This window comes from Cydia fagiglandana, chromosome 14 (genome assembly GCF_963556715.1).
Source record: "Cydia fagiglandana chromosome 14, ilCydFagi1.1, whole genome shotgun sequence".
In the NCBI taxonomy this organism is placed as follows: Eukaryota; Metazoa; Arthropoda; class Insecta; order Lepidoptera; family Tortricidae; genus Cydia; species Cydia fagiglandana.
This window is the reverse complement of record NC_085945.1, coordinates 1,456,238-1,477,083: the sequence shown is the minus strand read 5'-3', so window position 1 is coordinate 1,477,083 and position 20,846 is coordinate 1,456,238. Positions and strand designations below refer to the sequence as shown.

Here is a 20,846-nt window from a genome sequence, read left to right as displayed (position 1 = left end):
TATAAAGGCTTATTCTAGGCTAAACTATGCCATTATGCTATAATAATAATAATAAAAGACGAAAAATGAATAAAGAAGATAAGTAATAATAATTAAATGCTTTATTGCACACTACAAAAGAAATGGTACTAAAGTATGAACAGGTACAAACATGTAGGTAACAACAGGCGGACTTATCGCTATACAGCGATCTCTTCCAGACAACCTTCACTATACTCCAGTTAGACGTCAGCCACAGCCAGTTTAAAGTTAAACAAAGGAGTTTAAAGTTTTAGCCAGTTTAACGGTCCGAAACAGATAATTTCATAGTCATTTAGATTTCCAAGTTTGGTTAGGATTGGTTAAGTTTTGGAGGAGGAAACAGTCGAGTACGAACCTCGATTTTTGAGATTTTTACGCAGGATTTTTCGCACTAATTTTAGGAGTCGCTTCCGTTAGCGAGACGGGTCGCTGGCCGTGCGGTGCAATATGCTTACCCGCAGGTTTGCACGTTGCACACATGCAGTTAAAGTGACGCTTTTCAAAGCTTACTGCCAGTCTTTCTACAGTTGCAGCCTGTGGGGTAGCTATACGCAGCGGGCGTACAGCGACCTACGAGTGCAATACAACAACGCTTTCAGGATGCTGATGGGGCTGCCTCGTCACTGTAGCGCCTCCGGGATGTTTGCGGAGGCGCAAGTCGACGGCTTTGCCGCTATCATGCGGAAGCGGTGCGCCTCTTTACTTAGCCGCTGGCGGGGCAGCGCTAACAGTATCATGATAGCGTTGTTGGATAGGTGGGACTCCCCCCTGCTGCAGCAGTGGTCAAAACTCCAGACTGTAGTGAATAAGTAGTTAAGTACTTAGGTTAAGATTACATTGTAATTCTACTAACACTATTTTATAAGTTAATTTTTTAAATGTTTGTAACTAACAACTATGGATTTATATCCGAAATAAAATGATTTTATTATTATTTATTATTATTATATGTATTTACTATTAAACTCAGCTCCTGTTTCGTCTTAATAATTACCTACAGTAATATTGTTTTCTTCGAGTTACAGAGGTTAGTTAGTAATAAATTCGAAATACAGAGGTGATGGAACAATATGCCTAGTTTTTCGAATTACCTATAGAACTCAACTTCATTTTTCCAGTTATGGAAGTAAAAATTATACATTATCACCGTGAAGGGAATCGTTGATTACTTCGTCTCAAGTCAATGAGATTGAATGTTTCGAATTTTCAGATTCAGATTCATATTTATTTGCAGAAAAAGGGTTAGTTACAGGTCTTAACTTTAGGTTAGTAATGATCCACCTTAATCCGCTATCTCATGACAGCATTTTATTCTTAAAACTATATTCTACAGCATTCATATATCATATATATATATACTTATATATATTCATATTTTGAAAGTTTTGAGCTTTGATGCCTTTGAATAAAAGGGAATAGCATTTTATTTCGATACCGATAATTTCGCCTTATCGAGGTTCCACTGTATAATGCTACCCAATGTTCTTAATATTGTTTACTTGTTACTTTATGATAAAAATATTCTATATTGAACCAAAATAAATATTTACATACAATCAAGTTTACAACTCATTTTGGTACTTATATAGTAAAGTAACAGGCAGTCTTATCGCTTGGGCATTATATGCTGTTTAACAATATCGATAACGATAATGTTGGTTCGGGAAACACTAGAGGTGACGCATGTGCAGTGCGTGGTTGGCGGAGGGTGGGGGGAGGGGAGAGGAATCGTGCTGTCGTCGCCATTTTGTATTTGTACATCGAGCAAGCCTGAGAATCGAACGTCTCGTTAGCAGCTATTTTTATAAAGCACCGATAGTGCTACGTGACCATAGTTTTTCATAAATATGTGCTCGGATTCGTACGTGAGGTGATTGCCTTCAAACTTCAGATTATCATCAACAGTTGCGTGTTATCGGTATTAACGTAAGTTTGCTACGTGTTGCCTTGTACTATCTCGCCATATTGAAATCTCGCGACCGACGTAATATCGAGCTAAAATTCAGTATTCTGTGCTTTGCAGTGATGTGCGGTTGAAGATAGTGGTATGCTGAAAGAAGCGACAAGTGTCGTGCAGCAAGATGTCGAAGGAAATCGCGGACGAGTACGCGTCGAGTCTTGCGGACCTGACTGTGAACAGCAAGCCGCTGATCAACATGCTGACTATCCTGGCCGAGGAGAACATCGACCACGCGGGGGTTATCGTTGATACCGTGGAGAAGCACTTGGAGAAGGTGAATTTGCATTTTTAAAGTTAGGCGATGGGCATTCGCGGAAATGTCACGTGACGGGGAAAGTGTCTTGCGTTGACGCACGCCTCTGTGGCGTGCTTTACGTGTTGATGTGACAGCCGACCTCATTTGTACTGGTTCGGCTTGAAAACAGGTATCTCCAACTGCAATTAGTACTATCAGAACTAAGTATCGTTAAATACAAGTCATTTTATCCTTTGTATTTGAGCATCGCGTACAATTGTCGCTTATCGTGATAACACAAACCCGCATAGTACTTAAACATGTTGCTAATAGCCAGATAACATCATTATTACAGTCAGAAGTTGTTTAAAATGAGATAAGATTACCTTAACATGCCTAAAATTCTTTGGAAATAGTCATAACATGAGAATGATGAAATTAAAAGTAATATTTTGCAATGTTTTGTAAGTAAATAACCTGTTTTAATTAATTTTGAAAGTTGATTGCTCAACATTACAACGGAGATACCTGTTACATAGATATTACCATCTGATTTCTGTGCCACTTACAATTACCTTGGCAATTTCATAAACTGATCTTATTTCAGTTGTGTAAAATGTTGAAATAAAGTTTTTTAAAACTGAGTTCGTCCTTATTTATTTTACTACGCGCCGGAAATTAAAAGGGTTTATGAAGCAAATGTTTTGTATTATTCCTACCCATACTGTTAACTAGTAAAATCTACGATTGAGGACAAGTGGAGGCGGCCTCGGACGAACCACAGGTGGTTTGCCAGGTGGGGCCGGGCCTAGGAGTCTAGATTTTGTTTCCTCCATACAGGTCCAAGCGGACATCAAGCTGCCTGTGCTCTATTTAGTAGATTCCATCATCAAGAATGTCGGCGGCGCCTACGTGCAGAAGTTCTCTCAGATCATTGTTAACATGTTCACTAGGACTTTCAAGCAGGTAATTATACCGTTCCTTTATATTTAAACCCTGTTCTCAATGTCTTCTTTCATTAGTCTTATTTGTTTCTCTCCTAATTAGTCTTATTTGTTTCTCGCAAAATACTTCATTCATAAAATACCATTCCAAAATGACTACATTGTCTAAACATCTTGTACCAAAAATACCACATTGCCAAAGCAGTGTTTAAAAAACACCACATTCTTAAAACAGTTTTTTAAATTGCAATTTATAGAAGTTAGAAAAAAATATTCCTAAATGCTAAACTTCCTTTTGATTTCAGTAAAACATAAATGTACATTTTTTATTATACAAAAAAAAAAAGAAATTGGTGCATCATCTAACATTGAGAACTGGGTTTCTGTGCTTATTATATTAATTTATCTCAATCTATTCAACGTATTAACACATTTTACTCCGGCAGGTGGATGAGAAAGTCAGATCACAGATGTTCAAGCTGCGTGAAACGTGGCATGACGTCTTCCCGGCCACCAAACTGTACCAGCTTGATGTTAAAGTGAATCTGATTGATCCGGCTTGGCCCATACAAGCACAGCCGCAGCAGTCTACCATCCATGTAAATCCCAATTTTCTGAAAAAGGTGTTTTTTAGTTGTTTCTGTTTTGATTTAGATATAGTTACATTAAGTCTTATGCATAGTTCTTGTAAAGTATGTATGTATTTGAATATTAAGTTTTCTAATATCATTTATGATAAAAATCGAAGTTCAGTTAAGTATATGCAGAGAAGTAATAGCATCTACCACATTGCAAACAATTGTGTAAACCACAAACACAAGGTTTTTTAAGTATGTTTTGTATTTGCTGGTCTGCATTGTGCATAACCTTTATGATATGAAAAATGCAATAAAACGGTTAATATACTCTTATGCTTACTACAGTCAACATAAAAAAGTCCCTTCCCTGTTTCAACAAAAGGATTTCTATGGCACTAAACATTCAGTCCTATTTACATAAACATTCACCCAAGTCTTATCTTTCAATAAATAATACATTTGTTGAAATAAAACATGGTCCTAAACCTCATTTCCCTCCACAGCCCGCTGCTTCCGCTACCACAAGCGCCCCCTCCGCCAAAGAGGAGGAGAAGATGAAGCTGATCCTCGCCAAGAAGGAGCAAGAGCTGCTCATGCTGCAGCAGAAGAAAATTGAGATTGAGCTGGAGAAGACCAGGCGGGCGCTGGAGATCGCCGCGGCTACTAATACTAAGGTATGTTTTATTACACATTTTTTTTTTGCTTATCTGCGTATATGTTTTGTGTATCACTTATATATAAAGCAAAGTCCCCTGCCGCGTCTGCTCGGGATAAAGCGGTTTTCTCCTATCGATAGAGTGATTCTTGAGGAAGCTTTAGCTGTGTAATAATTGCTAAGGTTTTGTGTAACCCGTGCGAAGCCGGGGCGGGTCGCTAGTATATTGTTACGGCTTCAAATCTTATAACTTAAATTTGAACCACTTGTGTCCGACTGAGCTGAAATTTGGCACACTTCCGTATTTCCGATAAATAACAATGCAATAATATGCTAACATGGAGCGACCCTGTCACATAGGCTTAAGTACTCGTAGCTTTTGTATGAGTGTGTTCTATCGTCGACCTAATATAGTGAATTCGTAAACCTTATTGCAAGATTATAAGGTCTATATTTGATGAGTCACGTGTTGCTGACTGTACAGTCGCCTTATGATAGATATATACCCAACGGAGCGGCTAAGGTGCTCAAAAATATCTGAACATGCCCTTTAAAGTCTTACTATTGCCTTGGATAACTTTGACCACTCCGTAATGCTCTGGTTTCCTAGGATAGCGGCCGTCTCCATACAAATACTACGACATCCATATTTAACCGTATTATTTAGTATGGAGACGGCCGCTATATGACGGCACCGCTATCCTAGGAAAACCGATCTTTATATCTGTACATCATGGTCCTTTCCAATTTTGCCATATTGCTACATACAAAGCTTAAGCTATAATAAGCCCTGTAAAGGCAGTAAACTAAGTTAATCATTTGAATTTCATTTTGTTGTTTTACTGGTTTAGCAGGACAGGACCGGATTAAGCAATCATTTTCCTAAGTAGCTATATTTACTAATTGATATGTAAAGTATCTAATGACAGTAATGACATAACTGTATAAAGGTCTTTTGGTAATTAAGTTACACAATTAACGATGACATCAAGTATTAGAGTAGATGATGTACCAAACATCAGCTAGACTTTGATGTCATCGTGTCAACACTCCGTATGATATGCACTCATTACTTCATTAGAGCTAGGCGGACAATCGGGGTGCATGTTTATACTCTTGCAATGATAATGGATGATGATTTAAAATAGTAGGAAATAAAATAGGAGTAAGTATACCTTTAGGTTTTTACAAGGCTGTGTTTTTAGGGTTCCGTACCCAAAGGGTAAAACGGGACCCTATTACGAAGACTTCGCTGTCCGTCCGTCCGTCCGTCTGTCACCAGGCTGTATCTCACGAACCGTGATAGCTAGACAGTTGAAATTTTCACAGATGATGTATTTCTGTTGCCGCTATAACAACAAATACTAAAAACAGAATAAAATAAAGATTTAAATGGGGCTCCCATACAACAAACGTGATTTTTGACCAAAGTTAAGCAACGTCGGGAGGGGTCAGTACTTGGATGGGTGACCGTTTTTTTTGCTTTTTTTTGTTTTTTTTTGCATTATGGTACGGAACCCTTCGTGCGCGAGTCCGACTCGCACTTGCCCGGTTTTTTATCAATTCGGATTATGTAAATACCCGGTATTCAAACACTAAGTTGTTGTTTTCCTGTTATCAACGCCGGGTTTTTACCTACCACAGCTCTGCTCATAGAGCTAAATATATAAGACAACTAAACTTGATCTAGCTATATATCCATCTATAGGGATTTAAGGATGTAGACTGTATTAAAAATAAATAATAATAAAATCAAAATTCAGACAAAATTCGTAAATATGATTTAAAAATTATTCTCTCCTCCACCCGTTTTTACCTAGCCAACAAACAAACATGGAGTTTAATCATTAGAATGTAATTTTGAGGCTTTATGCTAAATTAATATCGAGTCGTTAGGGGGACAGTTTAATATGAATAATTAATAATTATCACTACACCTTATAAAACACGTATAGTCCCCCGCCGCGTCTGTCTGTGTGTATGCACCTATGTTCGCGATAAACTCAAAAATTACTGAACGGACTTTCATGCGGATTTCACCTATCAGAGTGATTCTTGAGGAAGGTTTAGGTGTGTGATTTGTTAAGGTTTAGGTGTGTGATTTGTTAAGGTTTAGGTGTGTGATTTGTTAAGGTTTAGGTGTGTGATATGTTACGGTTTAGGTGTGTGATTTGTTAAGGTTTAGGTGTGTGATTTGTTAAGGTTTAGGTGTGGTATGTTAAGGTTTAGGTGTGTGATTTGTTAAGGTTTAGGTGTGTGATTTGTTAAGGTTTAGGTGTGTGATATGTTAAGGTTTAGGTGTGTGATTTGTTAAGGTTTAGGTGTGTGATTTGTTAAGGTTTTGTGTAACCCGTGCGAAGCCGCGGCGAACGCCATTTATACATATTATTTTGTTTTCAATGCTATAATTAAACACATATTCAAAGTTTTCCCTGTCTGCGGTTGGTATAATTTACATGAATACAAAACATACCCAATGTTAATGTTAACATGACACAGTATTTTAGCCGTGTTTGGTAAACATAGTCTCGTCACCTTGAGAGTTAATAACATCAATGATCTGATTGTCACTGTTCCAAGGCTTTCATTATTTCAACATTATATTATCGTTATTCGACTCCACTCTTTTTACGATAACAAGTAATAACAACGCATTAACTTTTTTACTTGACCTTTTTCAAACAGGTACCTTCGCGCTATAATTTATGATTCTGACTCTCTGAATATTATATTAAAAATATTTTTTTGGGTGTCAGAATATATTAATGAAAATGGCTACAAATATAATGACCACAAAAAAATACTTTGGTACCCTAAATAAAAAAATCATGCTTACCAAAAAAAATTACTGAACGCCAAAAAAATAAGGCCAAAAAATACAAAAGTACCACCGTTTTAATTACGACTGCCCTTCAAATTGTATTCAAATACCAAATATATTGAATGACCACCAAAAATCATGAATGATCACCAAATCTTGAAGACCAAATTAATGCGATATTTTCACCTAAATAAACCACTATGATTACCAAATAAAGTAAACTGATGCCAAAATTACTAGCCCCTCCCGCTCAACCCCCCCGTACCCCCCACCGCATACCTACCTAACTTAACCTACTTTTCAAGTAGCATTTCGTTACGCTACTAGAAAAGTAAGTTAAACTGCTATCAGTTAAGTGGGTTACGTTAGGTTAGCACTGGGACCCTAACAGAAACGAAATGGTACTATAAAAGTAGGTTAGGTTAGAACTGCGACCTTTACAGAAACGAAATGCTACTATAAAAGTGGGTTAGGTTAGGTTAGAACTGCGACCCATACAGAAACGAAATGCTACTAGAAAAGTAAGTTAGGTTAGGTTTGAACTGCGACCCTTACAGAAACGAATTGCTACTAGAAAAGTGGGTTAGGTTAGGTTAGAACAGCGACTGTTACAGAAATAAAATGCCACTAGAAAAAGGTGACGAAGTAGATTAATTAATTTTATAGTATTATATTTAGGCCAAGAAATAAGAAGTTATAGAGGGAAATGCTAGGAACACAATTTTTGACTCCGTAACTTTGTTTGGACTAGTTAGGAGGTGAACATATCAAAAGTCCCCGGCCGTAGCCCCGGTGCTGGGGGGGAGAGGGGGGAAAGAAGGTCTCATTTTTCGGTTTTTCACTAATATCTTGGAAACTTTGCGTCTTAGCGACATGACTACTGAGACAAACCAAAAGCTGATAAAATTTGTTACAAGTTTTATTCAGTCAAAATTTTCGATATCTTGAATAGTTTTTGAGATATCCGCTCTTGAAAGTTTATTTAGGGCTTTCAATTTTATCTTGATATCTACATTAGTGAAGCTGCTAGGCCGTGTTTGGTATCATTTTCGCATAAATCGGGGGTGCTGAATTCATTTTTGGTATCACATTGACACCATTCCCAAGAAAAAACATATAAACTTTAAACATATAACTTTTTTTTTAAATTCATCTTCATGCTTAAACCGCTCAACCGATTTAATTGTAATTTGGTATACAGATATTTCGAGTCCCAAGACAGGACATAATATACTTTTTATCTCAATAATCATCCTTTAAAGTTGTGTAATGGAGTATGGGGGGAATTCAACTTCGTCAACGAAACTGAATTCCTGAGGTTAATACTGCTTAAGGTAAGGTTTGAAGTCATGTTAGGTATCATTTTCATCTAAATCACAGATGTATACCATCCTAAATTTCACCTAAACCTGTTCAGCGATTATTGACTCCTCATCAGAGCTCGGATAGGGTGAGCTATTTGCCTTATAATTTGACATGTCTTATGTCATATATAAGGCAAATAGCTCACCCTATCCGAGCTCTGCTCCTCATACAAACTTCCACCCCACTTTTCACATCCTCAAAAGATGCTTTTGGTTATAAAAACCATCCTATGTCCTGTGTCGAGACTGAAACTATTTCTATACCAAATTTCAACGAAATTGGTTCAGCGGTTTAAGCGTGAAGTAGGATTTTAAAAAATATTTTTTTTTTTAATTTTGGTTTTACTTCGGAATAGTGTCAATGTGATACCATAAATGAATTCAGCACCCCCGATTTATTCGAAAATGATACCAAACATGGCCTAACAGCGTCACTGATGTAGATATCAAGATAAAATTAAAATCCCTAAATAAACTTTCAAGAGCGAGTATCTCAAAAACTATTCAAGATATCGAAAAACTTGACTAGATAAAACTTGTAACTAATTTTATGAGCTTTCGGTTTGTCTTAGTGGTCATGTCGCTAAGATGCAAAGTTTTCAAGATATCAATGAAAAACCGAAAAATTCGACCTTCTTACCCCCCTCTACCCCGCAGCACCGGGGCTACAGCCGGGAACTTTTGATATGTTCACCTCCTAACTAGTCTAAACAAAGTTCCGGAGTCAAAAATTGTGTTCCTAGCATTTCCCTCTACAACGTTTTTTGAGCATTCATTTCCTGACCTAATTAAATATTTTCAAATTTATAGTAAAAATGTGGTTATAATTTTGGTGGCCATTTACTATTTTTGGGTTTACAATGATTATTTTTGTGTCATTTCCTTTAATAGGATAGCAAGATGTAAAAATTTGGTTATCATTTCACATTAAAATGGGGTTTGAAATTTGGTAATCATTTACTATTTTTGGGTTAATAATGATTAGTTTGGTGTCATTTCCTATAAAAGGATAGTAAAATGTAATAAAATTGGTAATCATTTCACATTAAAATGGTGTTATAATTTTGGTGATCATTCATTATTTTAGGGTGGTAAAATATATTTTTTTGGTATTAAATTTTACTAAATCTGGTGATCAGTTAAATAGCAGCCAATGAAAATTAACGAAAAAAAAAACCTTTTTGTCGTGAATGTTCAAATATGTTGCTAGGCAAGACTGAAGGCGTATTAGGGTCGTTCTACTGTTTCGTGCCGATTTGGTGTCCGAGCCCACATCAAGCCTTAAAATTATAATTTTTTACATGTGGTTATTTTTAAAAGGTATGTTTATGTGGTACGGAAAATGCGCCAGTTTTGGAATGTAGCTAAACCTAATGATCTATTAAATAAAAATTAAAAACATGCGAAAAATTCATTTCCCTCGACATAAAATGGTGTACCATTGGGTTCAAAAATTTAAAAACACTATTATTTGCAGATAAACCCTACTTTCCATTATTGTTTATAAATAAGCAAATAATCAGTATTATAATGGTACATGGTACGTATTTTTAAAGTTAAATTATCATAGAGAGAACGCACTTTTTAATTTTGTCACACGAAAGATTTCATTTTCACTCTAAAAAATTGCCACTCATGCCAAATCTAAACGCGCCTTTATTCACGAATACCTGTGATTGCTACGTGTTTTTACTACCTTAGTCTACCGCAATACGTCAACGAAGGAGGTTTCGCGCTCTTGATTTACGAGTAATTTTGGTTCTCCTCACCGGAAAGGCACTTTGTCACGGTTACTAGTCATTTCCATCCATTAAGTAATTTGGTGCTATATATTGTAAAAAAAAATCACCTTGTTAATAATCTGTTAGCATTTTGGCATATCTTCATTACTTTTACTTGATGACATTCTAGCCTTAAAGACGATAAAGAAATTTAAAAAAACCGTCGAAAGTTCATTCCACTCCAATTCATTCCTTTCCATTTCTCCCAATATTTTCGGGTGAAGGAAATGAACCAGTTTGGAAGGAAATGAACAATAATTTTGTATGACAGATGTGATACCTTTTTATGTTTTTAGCCCACAGCCCAAGAGTTATATGCACACATAGGCTCTCAAATCATAACTCTCATGTTTTGAAACGTATGTATGTCCCATTCTTTCGACTTCGTTAGACCGTTTGACAGAGTTTCAGGGTATAGGTTCTTTCTTACCTATACCCGACACTATGTCATGGGAATCCTGTTGGTTGTGGATATTGCATATAAATAAGCAGATAGGCGCGTAAGCGTAATTAGTCTCTTTTTTCATGGCAAATATTGTAAATATATCGGATAGATACATCATATTTCCAACATTTTATAAATGCGGAACATTTTGGACAGGTGAACCTATTGGAACTTATCTAATGCCTAACTTATCTGCTAATTAACATACTGAAAACTTTTTATAGTCCTGGAATAAAGCTCAAGAGCGAGCCCTCCGAGGGCAGATATTCATGAGGAGGGTCTCACAAAGATCTGCTCCCGGGAGCCTCTTCTTGTGCTAAGTTAAAAATACGGGTTGGCCGTATCAGTGAAATTTCTTGTAACTTTGTAACCGTTTAAAGGCCAAGCTTTAGAAAAATCCAGAAAGTTCATGAAACAATGGTTCAACACCATCTAGAACTGGAGAGGAGCGTCCCATTCCCACCCCTTTCTGCGAGTTCCACAAAGAAAGAGCAGGCAGCTCGGAGCGTCCGATTGTGGCGCGCCTTCCTGCAAGGCTGAAAGCCGAGCTTTCGCAGGAGAGTAGACCTTAAATTGTTTCAATGCCGAAATGCAAGCGATGCCGAAAGGCGAGCTCCGCATGAGGTGTTCAAAATTTCTTTTAACTATTGGCAGCGGGCACAATCGTGCGAGGTCAAAGACTGAGCTTCAGTGGAGCTGACAGCTGACCTCAAACAAAAACCAATAGCCGAATGTATTAAAAAGCAAGGCCGACGGCCCGGGGGAGCTTCAGATAGGGGCACATTTCCGTACAAGGCCAAACATCAATCTGTAAGAGTGCAGAACTTTGCTAAGTGAGGCCAAAGGCCGAGATCCGCATAAACGCTGAAAGCCCAGTCCGTCTGATCACGTTGCGCTTCCATAGAAGACCTAACTTGAGAACTAAGAGAGCTTGAAATTTAACCAATGTGATCTCGGACCCTCCTGCGGCTTGACCTTTGCATTTTTCCTCGAAAGTGCGACTTGTTGAGTCTACAACCCTATGGAGTTTGTTATTTATAATAAGTATTTTGATTATTCGGGCGTACTCGGCCCTTGGCCTCTATCCACACAGGGTTTTGATGTTTAGTAGAGTACGCTCTTCGACATCTAACGGCTTTAGAGCTCAACATCGTGTTTGCGGTCCGCTAGTTTGCTTTTTAATACACAACTATTTGTTCGTCTCCAAGCTCTGCTGTCCTGCAGCTTTACTTTGGCCCGCCGTTCCCTTTGAAACGGCTTATCATGGTAGTGTCCTAAATCTAATATCTGGCCCACTTCATTATTTAAAAAAACATCTGCTCTTTACAAAGACGGCCAAGTCACTTTACCTACTAGAAAGTTTAAAATTATGCCGCAGTTCTCTCCCGAATAATATCAAAACTAACGATTGTTTTTTATAGCAATTTCTAGATAATTTAAGCTTTTTTTAATTTCATTTATGTAAGCAGTTTTTTACATTACAAATCTCATTATTATATGTTTTTAGTTCTGACAAATAATGAGACCGAAAAGAAATACTGAAACATCGTAAAAAGTATTGTTAAAAAGTAGGTTATTATATGAAACAGGTCAACAGGATAGATATACTTTTTAAAAGCCAAGCTATTTATGGTTCCATCGTTTAAAATATTATCACTTTGATTTTGACTAATAAAGTTAATTTATATTTAATATAATTTCATTTACTTCTATTCGTGTTTCATTACCTTCCCTTAGTTTTTCATTTCCATCTGTGCCTTCATTACTTTCCTTATTTGTTTTCCAAAAGTATAACTAGTATATAGGTGCCTTTCTTAAAATAATATACACAATACGTATACACATCCACAATATCAAAATCTACACTGTAACTTCAAAATAAAAAAAATCTCCAAAAAAGTGGCAAATCGGCACGAAACGGTAGAACGACCCATTAATATTGATTAAATATAATATTGATTCGACACTAAGACGTAACGTTGCATCCTTCATACACCAGTGCAGAATGCAGAATTGTAGATGCACTGAGTATAACAAATCAATATCATATTTTTAAATCGGATCGGAACACGCCTTCTGTATAAGGGCTGATTTAGACAATGCGAGAACTCACATGCTAGTTTCATACCATTGCGGGTTTTGATCGGTCGGTTGAATTGGACGTAACCTAAAATCGCATGCGAGCTCGCGCGCCATCTAAATCAATCCTAAATAAGGTATGTATATACTTAATGATGAATTATAAAGAACAATAGGGAATATAACGCGAAACTCTGCGTAGGGGGCGCTACTACCACAATCCACCACAATCAGGGGGTTTGCCGCGACACAAGAAATTCGAAATTTCGTCATCATTTTTTGAAGTGAAAACTTCTTTAGCGGCGCTGGGCACTTTTTGAGGCGGGGAAAAAATGATGAACTCGAGACAGCGTAAGGCGATCACTTGACCGTAACGTTTAGATGGCATTTAAATCAATAAAGAAAAACTCAATGACATTGCATGAAAAAGGTTCTAATCTTGTACGGGTTCAAAAACGAGGATCTCACAGTTACATTCTAACTTTATATCACTCAAATATAATTCAATAAAGCTACGTCTTGATGAAATCGCTAATAAAAGTGAACTCTCGTACTGGTGAATAAAACTCAAAATATCATCAATATATTTAGATGCGAGGTCTGCAAGGTAACTTTACAATTTCTATTCGAATTTTAAACAATTAACGCAAAAATTTTGTATTTAGAATTTTAAACAAGCTCACTGACCAGCAATTTCGGAACTAAAGTTTTTCAATAGAAAGGAGGATGGGTCAATTATACATAGACTACATAGTGCTGCAGACATGTTGGACAAGTCATTGAGTTTTCACTTCTGCCGGCACTCCCGGAGTGCAACTCCTTTAATTACCTCTATCACTCTTGCATATTCGAGCGAGAAAGAGGCAGATAACTAAATTTCCATTTTCGCGTTTCCCGGTAGGCCCTTGTTAACAAACCGCCTTGATGCATCAATGTCATATTTTATTGTCTGTGAAAACTTGTCAAAAACAGTTTAAGGCACAGTATGTATGGCGGGTGAACATTGCAGTAGTACCCCCTATTATAAGCGATTTAACGCGTGCCGCTGTGATATTTTATAGCTTTGGTTAACTGAAGGTTATGATGAAAGCGTTTCGCTGTTACTAGGGTTACTGTGCGTCGTCCGTCTCATTGTTTGTACTTAGAAACAATAATCGCATTGAAAATCAAAATCTGATTTAACGCTATTTGTATTTACATATGCATTTACTGGAAAAGCAAACTTTTTAACTTTCTCACGTTGACGACTTTTCCGGAAAGTAAACTTTCTGTCTCTTTTCTTTGCCAACTAGGCAACTTTCTTGCAATGTTTATTTTTATTACTTTCTTGTTAAACATACTTTGCCTTTACTTTCCTTTTTCCAACAAGCATATGATCCAAAAACTGCTTTTGCTATGTATGTGCGTATTTAATGGAAGCTTAAAAATTGTTATTTATTTTGGTGACCCAAAGATTCAGAAGATTCCATAAAGGGGCGTATGCTATTCCTGTTAATGTTAATTGAAATGATGTAATTAATGTTGAGTTAGTCTAGGCACTATTAATAATACCAAATCATTTACCGGAACTTTGCGTTATACCGGGTGTCGCCTGTAACACGAGCAAATGATGAAAACATAGATTGTACTCCTCAAACGGTGACACTTTTGTTCAACAACTTAAAAATTATGAAGTATTTAGACTCCATATTTTTCATACAAAGTAAATATTATGTTCAATGGACGCCATCGCCGCGCTATATCATTGTGATTGACGTTGCTTGTCACGCCTTAAATATAACAAAATTCGCAATACATTGCGTCTTAGAATAAACTTTAAAATGTATTAAAAATCAAACCACAAGTTATTTGTAAAAGTCGCTGAACAAATGTTGATTAGTATGAGGAGTACAGCCTACAGTTCAATGTTTTGCTCATGTTATAGACCAAGCATGTTTCCTAAGCATTTAACAGTCTCCTAAATTAATTATTTTTTTATTAAACCGAACGTAATTTGGTTATTTACGATAGTGCACATAAACTCCTACGTGCAGACCTCGTTCAATGAGGTTTGTTACTGCCAAGATGTGCAACATTATGTCGGAGGATTTCGCTAACATTAGCCTTTCAATAGGTTGGAGTTTGATAGTAGCCCTCTGTACATTCAAATAACTGTCCATTGATATTGGCATTCCAGAAAAGTTGAGTACGTGACGCTATTTTTTAAAGTCAATACAAAATTTTCTTTACATGACATCATATTCATGAAAAATACATAGGTAGCAACATTTATAAATGGTAAACCCAGTGTGGGTATCACTTTTTAACTAAAACCAGTGTTATGCCAGTTGTGCACATTCTCAAATAAATAAATATCTGGGGACGTCTTACACAGATCAATCTAGCCCCAAACTAAGCAAAGGTTGTACTATGGCTGCCAGGCGACGATATACATACTTATATAGATAAATACATAGAAAACACCAATGACTCATGAACAAATATTTGTGTTCATCACACAAATAAATACCCTTACCGGGATTTGAACCCTGCCTGTAACGGTACTCCGTTACAGGCAGGCTTCACAGGCAGGGTCAGACCGGTCGTCAATAGTTTATAAATTATACCATCATGTTAACAGGCTGTTTTGTTGCACACAGATGCCAGCGATCCCGGCGGTGGTGCCCAACATGCCCGTGGCGCTCGTCAACCCCGTGATGGCGCCCGTCCCCGAGCCTCCGCCGGTCTCCATCAAGCAGCGCTTGGGCCCGGTGAGTTTAACTATGTCTATTTATTTAAATTATTAACATTAGTGTTAATTAAAAGTTAAAGATTACCTATCCGTCCGACGAACTGCATTACGTTTCTTGCTTTTAATCGTATCGAGTGTTCATTTTGAACACAGTTTTGTCGATCGACGATGATTCGACTGATTAAATTTACAACGCATCATGTGATATGTGTAAGCGCGAACTGTGAAGACACTGGTTTTACGCGCAGTCGCGTTTATATGCGAGCCTCACATTTACCGGCCTTTGCGTTTAGCTGGGTATTGTGATTTATCAGTCGAACTCTTGTAGTTAGCCGGACAGACGGGTGACCACGATGTTCTGTTGCAGCCCGTCAACAAGGCGCCCTCCGGCGCTCGCATCGCGCCCGTCAGCGCCGCGCTCGCCTCCGCGCGCCGCGACCCCCGTCTCGCGCGACGACAGCAACAACAACAACAACAACCACCACCGCCTGCGGCTGTGCCCGTACCCGCAGTACCCGCACCCGCCCCGGCCGTGCTGCCGGCCCCGGTGGTGCCCACCCCCGCGCCCATAGCGCCAAACGTGTTCGACATCAAACCCCTCGAGCGCGCTGTCACTAAAAGAAAGAACGTCATCACTATAGACGTGCGTCCAGACGCGGCGCGCCGCGACCCGCGCCTCGATAAAAGATCAGAGAGACGCGAGAAACAGCAGAGACTCGAGGCGCGCCGCGAGGAGGAACTCAGGCGTAGGGCGGCTCGTGAAGCGCGCCGCGAACGCAAAAACGAAGTCAAACCCGTCGAGGAAGAGAAAATCGAAGAAAAATACCCAGAAATGGACATAGACAAACTCCAAATCGCCGACGCGAAAATAATCAGCAAACTACCGCCGATCCCCAAAATCAAAAGGGACGGCAAAGACGAGAAGCGAGAGAAAAACGCGGTGCGCGTCGAGAAAAAGAAAAAGCGGGAAAACGGCGGAAGCAGCAAGGAGAGCTCGGCCAGCTCTTCGCCGGAAAAGAAACCTAAACATAAGAAGGAGAAAAAGGAGAAACCGGTACCGGAGGAGCAGGAGGTAGTGGCGTTCAAGGAACTGAAGAACTACCACCCGGAGCGGTACCGCCCGCGCGCGCGCTCGCCCAGCGCCGAGCCCGCGCCCGCCGAGCGCCGCGACACAAGTAAGATATTCCATGTTAACCGATTGCGAGTGGACACTGTGATAATAGTTATAAGCGGGAGAAGTGTGGAAATAAAAGATTTTTCAACTCTTGGAGTATTCATATTACGTGTTTTACGGATCGTGTACCCTTTACTTTAAGCATTAAGTTTTAAGTGGTTTATAATTTTTTTTAAAAATCAGCTTTAGGTGTAATATTTCGATGTTTTTATAATGCACCGTTCACACTTGAGTTCACATGACTACGGTTTCAAATGCACAACACTGACACGGGGTAACTAATGGATTTTACGCTAATGTAACTAACAAACTGGGGCGTTCTGTTCTTGCAACCTCTCTAAATGAACGTAAAAAATACGAAGAGATTGGAAATATATTGACCAATGTGCTTCTATGATGAAGATATTTTGGAGTGACGATACTTCGCTTGGAAGACGGGACAACGGCGTGACGTGGAAGTTCGACTGACTTGGACTACCTACACTATGGGGCTTTAACATCGTCATTGGATAAGTAGAGGCTACGTAACACTATCGGCATTTGACTGGTACTCTCCATAGGAAAAGTTAGTCTTGATATGGGTGCTTTACTTGAACAAAAAAATGACACAAATTCATTATAATATTGTGTACATACTTGTTAATGATTTTCAAATCACCACCAAGACAACTTACGGGTTTTGTCACTAGGGTGCAGAATTAGAATTCAAACTAGCAATATTGTAAGTATGCTATCTGCATTCTATGGAGAAAAAAAACCCTTAACTGCATAAAGCTGTGCTTGCGTGCTTGCATTCATGTGCTTTTAACTTCATCACACTGGATAGTCAAACTAATGTTGGAAAGCTTAAAACCAAAAGTGAACGATGATAATAATTGGGAATAAACATTATAGAAACTTTTGAATTACGTAAAGATGTTTAGGCAAAAACAATGTTCTTTATCTCAAAACTAAACTAATTTAACCTGCAAGGAAACATTAATAGTTTAAGGCTAGAACATATGGTATCCATGTGCGTAGAGGTGCACGTGCGGGTGTGCTAAAATGCTGGAGCCACGCACGCACACGTCTCGCATTTGGTGCGCCGTCTCATAAGGATCTGTGTACATATCACACTGCGCACGTTCACTTCTACGCACTCGCACCTCGTGTGCACAGCCTGTTAAGTGTTGAAAATAATTGCTTCAAATTAACCCTTTATAAGGCATAACGGTGTCAGGAATTATGCAAAATTGAACCCTATCACTTAAATCTTAAAGTTCAAAATCAAAATATACCCCTTCAAATCAAGAGTGAACAGGCACCTTCTGGGCGAGCTCGCTCCATCGTAGGCCACGTCTACGCCTCGGCTAGTCTGTGGCCATGAGTAAGCCCATTCATAATAATAAAAAAAAAAACCATGGGAAATGGGAATACGGGAAATATATTCCATCTGACTTATAATGGCTTGGTGATCGAAGGAATGAGTTCGATTTTTGCACAACGATAATGACGAAGATTTCAAGACGTGCGGTCTCGAACCAAGTCGACGTTAAAGTGTATGTATGAAGGCCACAAGTGCATGAATGTAAGCATGATAAAGTCACTCAATCGAAAAGGCAGTTTACTGCATCCTTAATATCCTGAATGTATATTTTCTACTTGGATGAACTCATGAAAGTTTTACGTTTTTTATATATTTTCAAGTGTAATTAATTTTCAAATTTTTCATTATCAATATCTGAATTATTTAAATATGCTATACGAGCAACAACATTTTTATGAGCTATTTTTAACAGACTATAACCACTTTCTCAGCATTCGATTTTATATCACTAATAACTTATTATTCAAAATAAAATTAAGATACTGATCCCCATGGGCAGGGAAAAGCAAAGCGTGGTAAGTATAATGCGGAAGTGTCTTCGAAGCAAGTGACGCCACAGAAGAAATCACGGATTGTGCATTATTTCCGCTAAATATCATTTATTGATCCACTACTGGGAAGCAAAATTCTCGTGCGCTCGACTTTTTCGGAAAGCATACTTTCGCACGGCGACTGGTTTTTTGTGAATGTCTGCTTTCTTAAAAAGCAAACTCTCTTTAGCCGCACTATCTCGAAATGTCCGCTCAGGAAAACAGTTATTTTCACAATATTGTCATACTTTAGTATACATTTTTTTCCGAAGTGTTACATTGATGTACCTACGCTTCAGCCGAGTGGGGAAAGAACATGATTGGCTCGACGGTTTCTCGCCCGCGAGATAGACTACCCTACTCTCTTTAATTAATACCTAATACAGTTAGAAAAAGACGGGTAGTCTATCTCGCGGGATACTGTCTCGCCAACCATGTGTTAGGCCTACAGGAAAGTTAAAAATGTAGTTTTCAAATAGAATTTTCGAACAGGACCGTCACCAACAACTTTTATTTCGTGATTTTCATTAAGAACTTATTTATTACCTTTCAGTAGAATGTTCTTGTTCATGTCATATAGTTCGTAAAATGAGTAAGTTTAGTAAGTAGTTGAGTACAATTTCAAATTATTTAGCTGCGTAGAATTATCTAATGTACGGTGTGGAATCGTGTATTATGTGCATTTGTCCTTGCAAGACTGATTTTCCCTAGGAAAATGTAAGATAAAACTGCCAATAGTCGACACCTCAAGTACTGTTACGATGAACCTTATTCAAAAGCAATAATGTTGAAAATCCTCTGACTGCAAATTTCGGTATGTAAAACATAATTCTGTTAGATGCCCCTTTAGTAACTCATCTCTTTTACTTTTAGCCCTTGCAAAAAACCTGTGGTTTCGTAGGCAGGGTCATTATTAATTATTACTACCAACTTGGAAAAGAGGCCGATGTAAAAGGAAGAAGAGCCATAATAAATAAATATTTGGGGGACAATCTTACACAGATCTAATGAAAAAAGATACATGATAATTTTGGGGAATGGAGAATCTTTAGCTTTGGCGAATGGGACCGTTTTGCGAGTGGGATATTATGCGTCTTTGCTATTTTGGAAGGCAATGCTATATTTATTATTTTGAGAAGTAGAACATTTTAAGAAAGTGCTCGTCTATGGAGAGTTCGCTGTCGTAAATTTATTTTTTGGAGTTCGATTTCGAAAAAATATTTTTGGGCGAATTATAACAAAATTGGAACTGGCATCCATGAAATAGGTTCTCATCTCCGTTGCTGTTTCTTTTATTTCTTCATTTTTAGGCTTAATTAGTTACATTTTTCTGAGAGAGGTTGCAAGTAATTAGAACGAATATCGAACATACACTATTGAACTAAACCCACTGCGAAAAAGAAAGAATAATTATATAAATGCTGTTTTTATGTTTGCCTACAACAAGCAAATAATCTCAAATTCAGGGTTTAGATTTAAGAAATGTATAGGTAGGTGTAAAATAGACCTTATAAATGATGTGATAAAGTCCATTTTCTCAGAGATCCATGTCGAAATGATTGGGCTCGCTTACTAAAATCAGAAACAATGATAATCGCAATAATGTTCAATGAACACTTAAGTGAGAACTGTTATGATAACCAATTCCCACACAATTTAAATAGTGAAAACCCGAAATTCACATATTTCTTATTTAATTTAATTTCTCGTTGTTTTTTAACTTTCTCAAAAAATTAAACTGAATACTTACTGATAATTTTGTCCATACCTATTATTATTTATTCAAATATATTGCGATATCATAATAAATAACGCAATCTTACCACTTGAATCGATTTACCAATAGGAAACAATATCATATAATTTGTTTATAGTTATTTACGATATAAGTGCGGAAACTAAGAAATTCCCAACGAGTGGTGATAATTAAAACACGACCGAAGGGAGTTTTAAATCGACACGAGTTGCGAATTATCTATTCGCAAGTATATTTTACAACGTTTTACAGTACATATGGCCCTTAATATTTTCGACATATGCACTGAAAGTGCTTATTCTGTAAAGATATTATTAGCAGTAACTTTTTTTATTTAATTATGTTACCGATACCAAATACACAGAAAATATAGGTAGGTACTTTATGTCAGTGTTACTGTCAGCCG

The 20,846-nt window shown here is 37.7% G+C and overlaps 1 protein-coding gene across 2 annotated transcripts in view; it reads left to right on the top strand.

The window, feature by feature from the left end:
* Nucleotides 1–1,725: 1,725 nt before the first annotated feature.
* The window catches only part of LOC134670634 (pre-mRNA cleavage complex 2 protein Pcf11), a 34,548-nt gene continuing 15,427 nt past the window's right edge, over nucleotides 1,726–20,846 (top strand). Inside the window, exons 1-7 of one of the 2 annotated variants that reach the window (XM_063528439.1) lie at nucleotides 1,726–1,947; nucleotides 2,045–2,255; nucleotides 3,057–3,182; nucleotides 3,607–3,783; nucleotides 4,242–4,412; nucleotides 15,523–15,633; nucleotides 15,982–16,789. In XM_063528439.1, coding sequence (XP_063384509.1) covers nucleotides 2,103–2,255; nucleotides 3,057–3,182; nucleotides 3,607–3,783; nucleotides 4,242–4,412; nucleotides 15,523–15,633; nucleotides 15,982–16,789 — 1,546 coding nt within the window. In that variant the 5' untranslated portion in view covers nucleotides 1,726–1,947; nucleotides 2,045–2,102. Of the gene's footprint in view, nucleotides 1,948–2,027; nucleotides 2,256–3,056; nucleotides 3,183–3,606; nucleotides 3,784–4,241; nucleotides 4,413–15,522; nucleotides 15,634–15,981; nucleotides 16,790–20,846 lie in introns of both variants that reach the window. The other variant, XM_063528440.1, reaches the window with a different exon arrangement.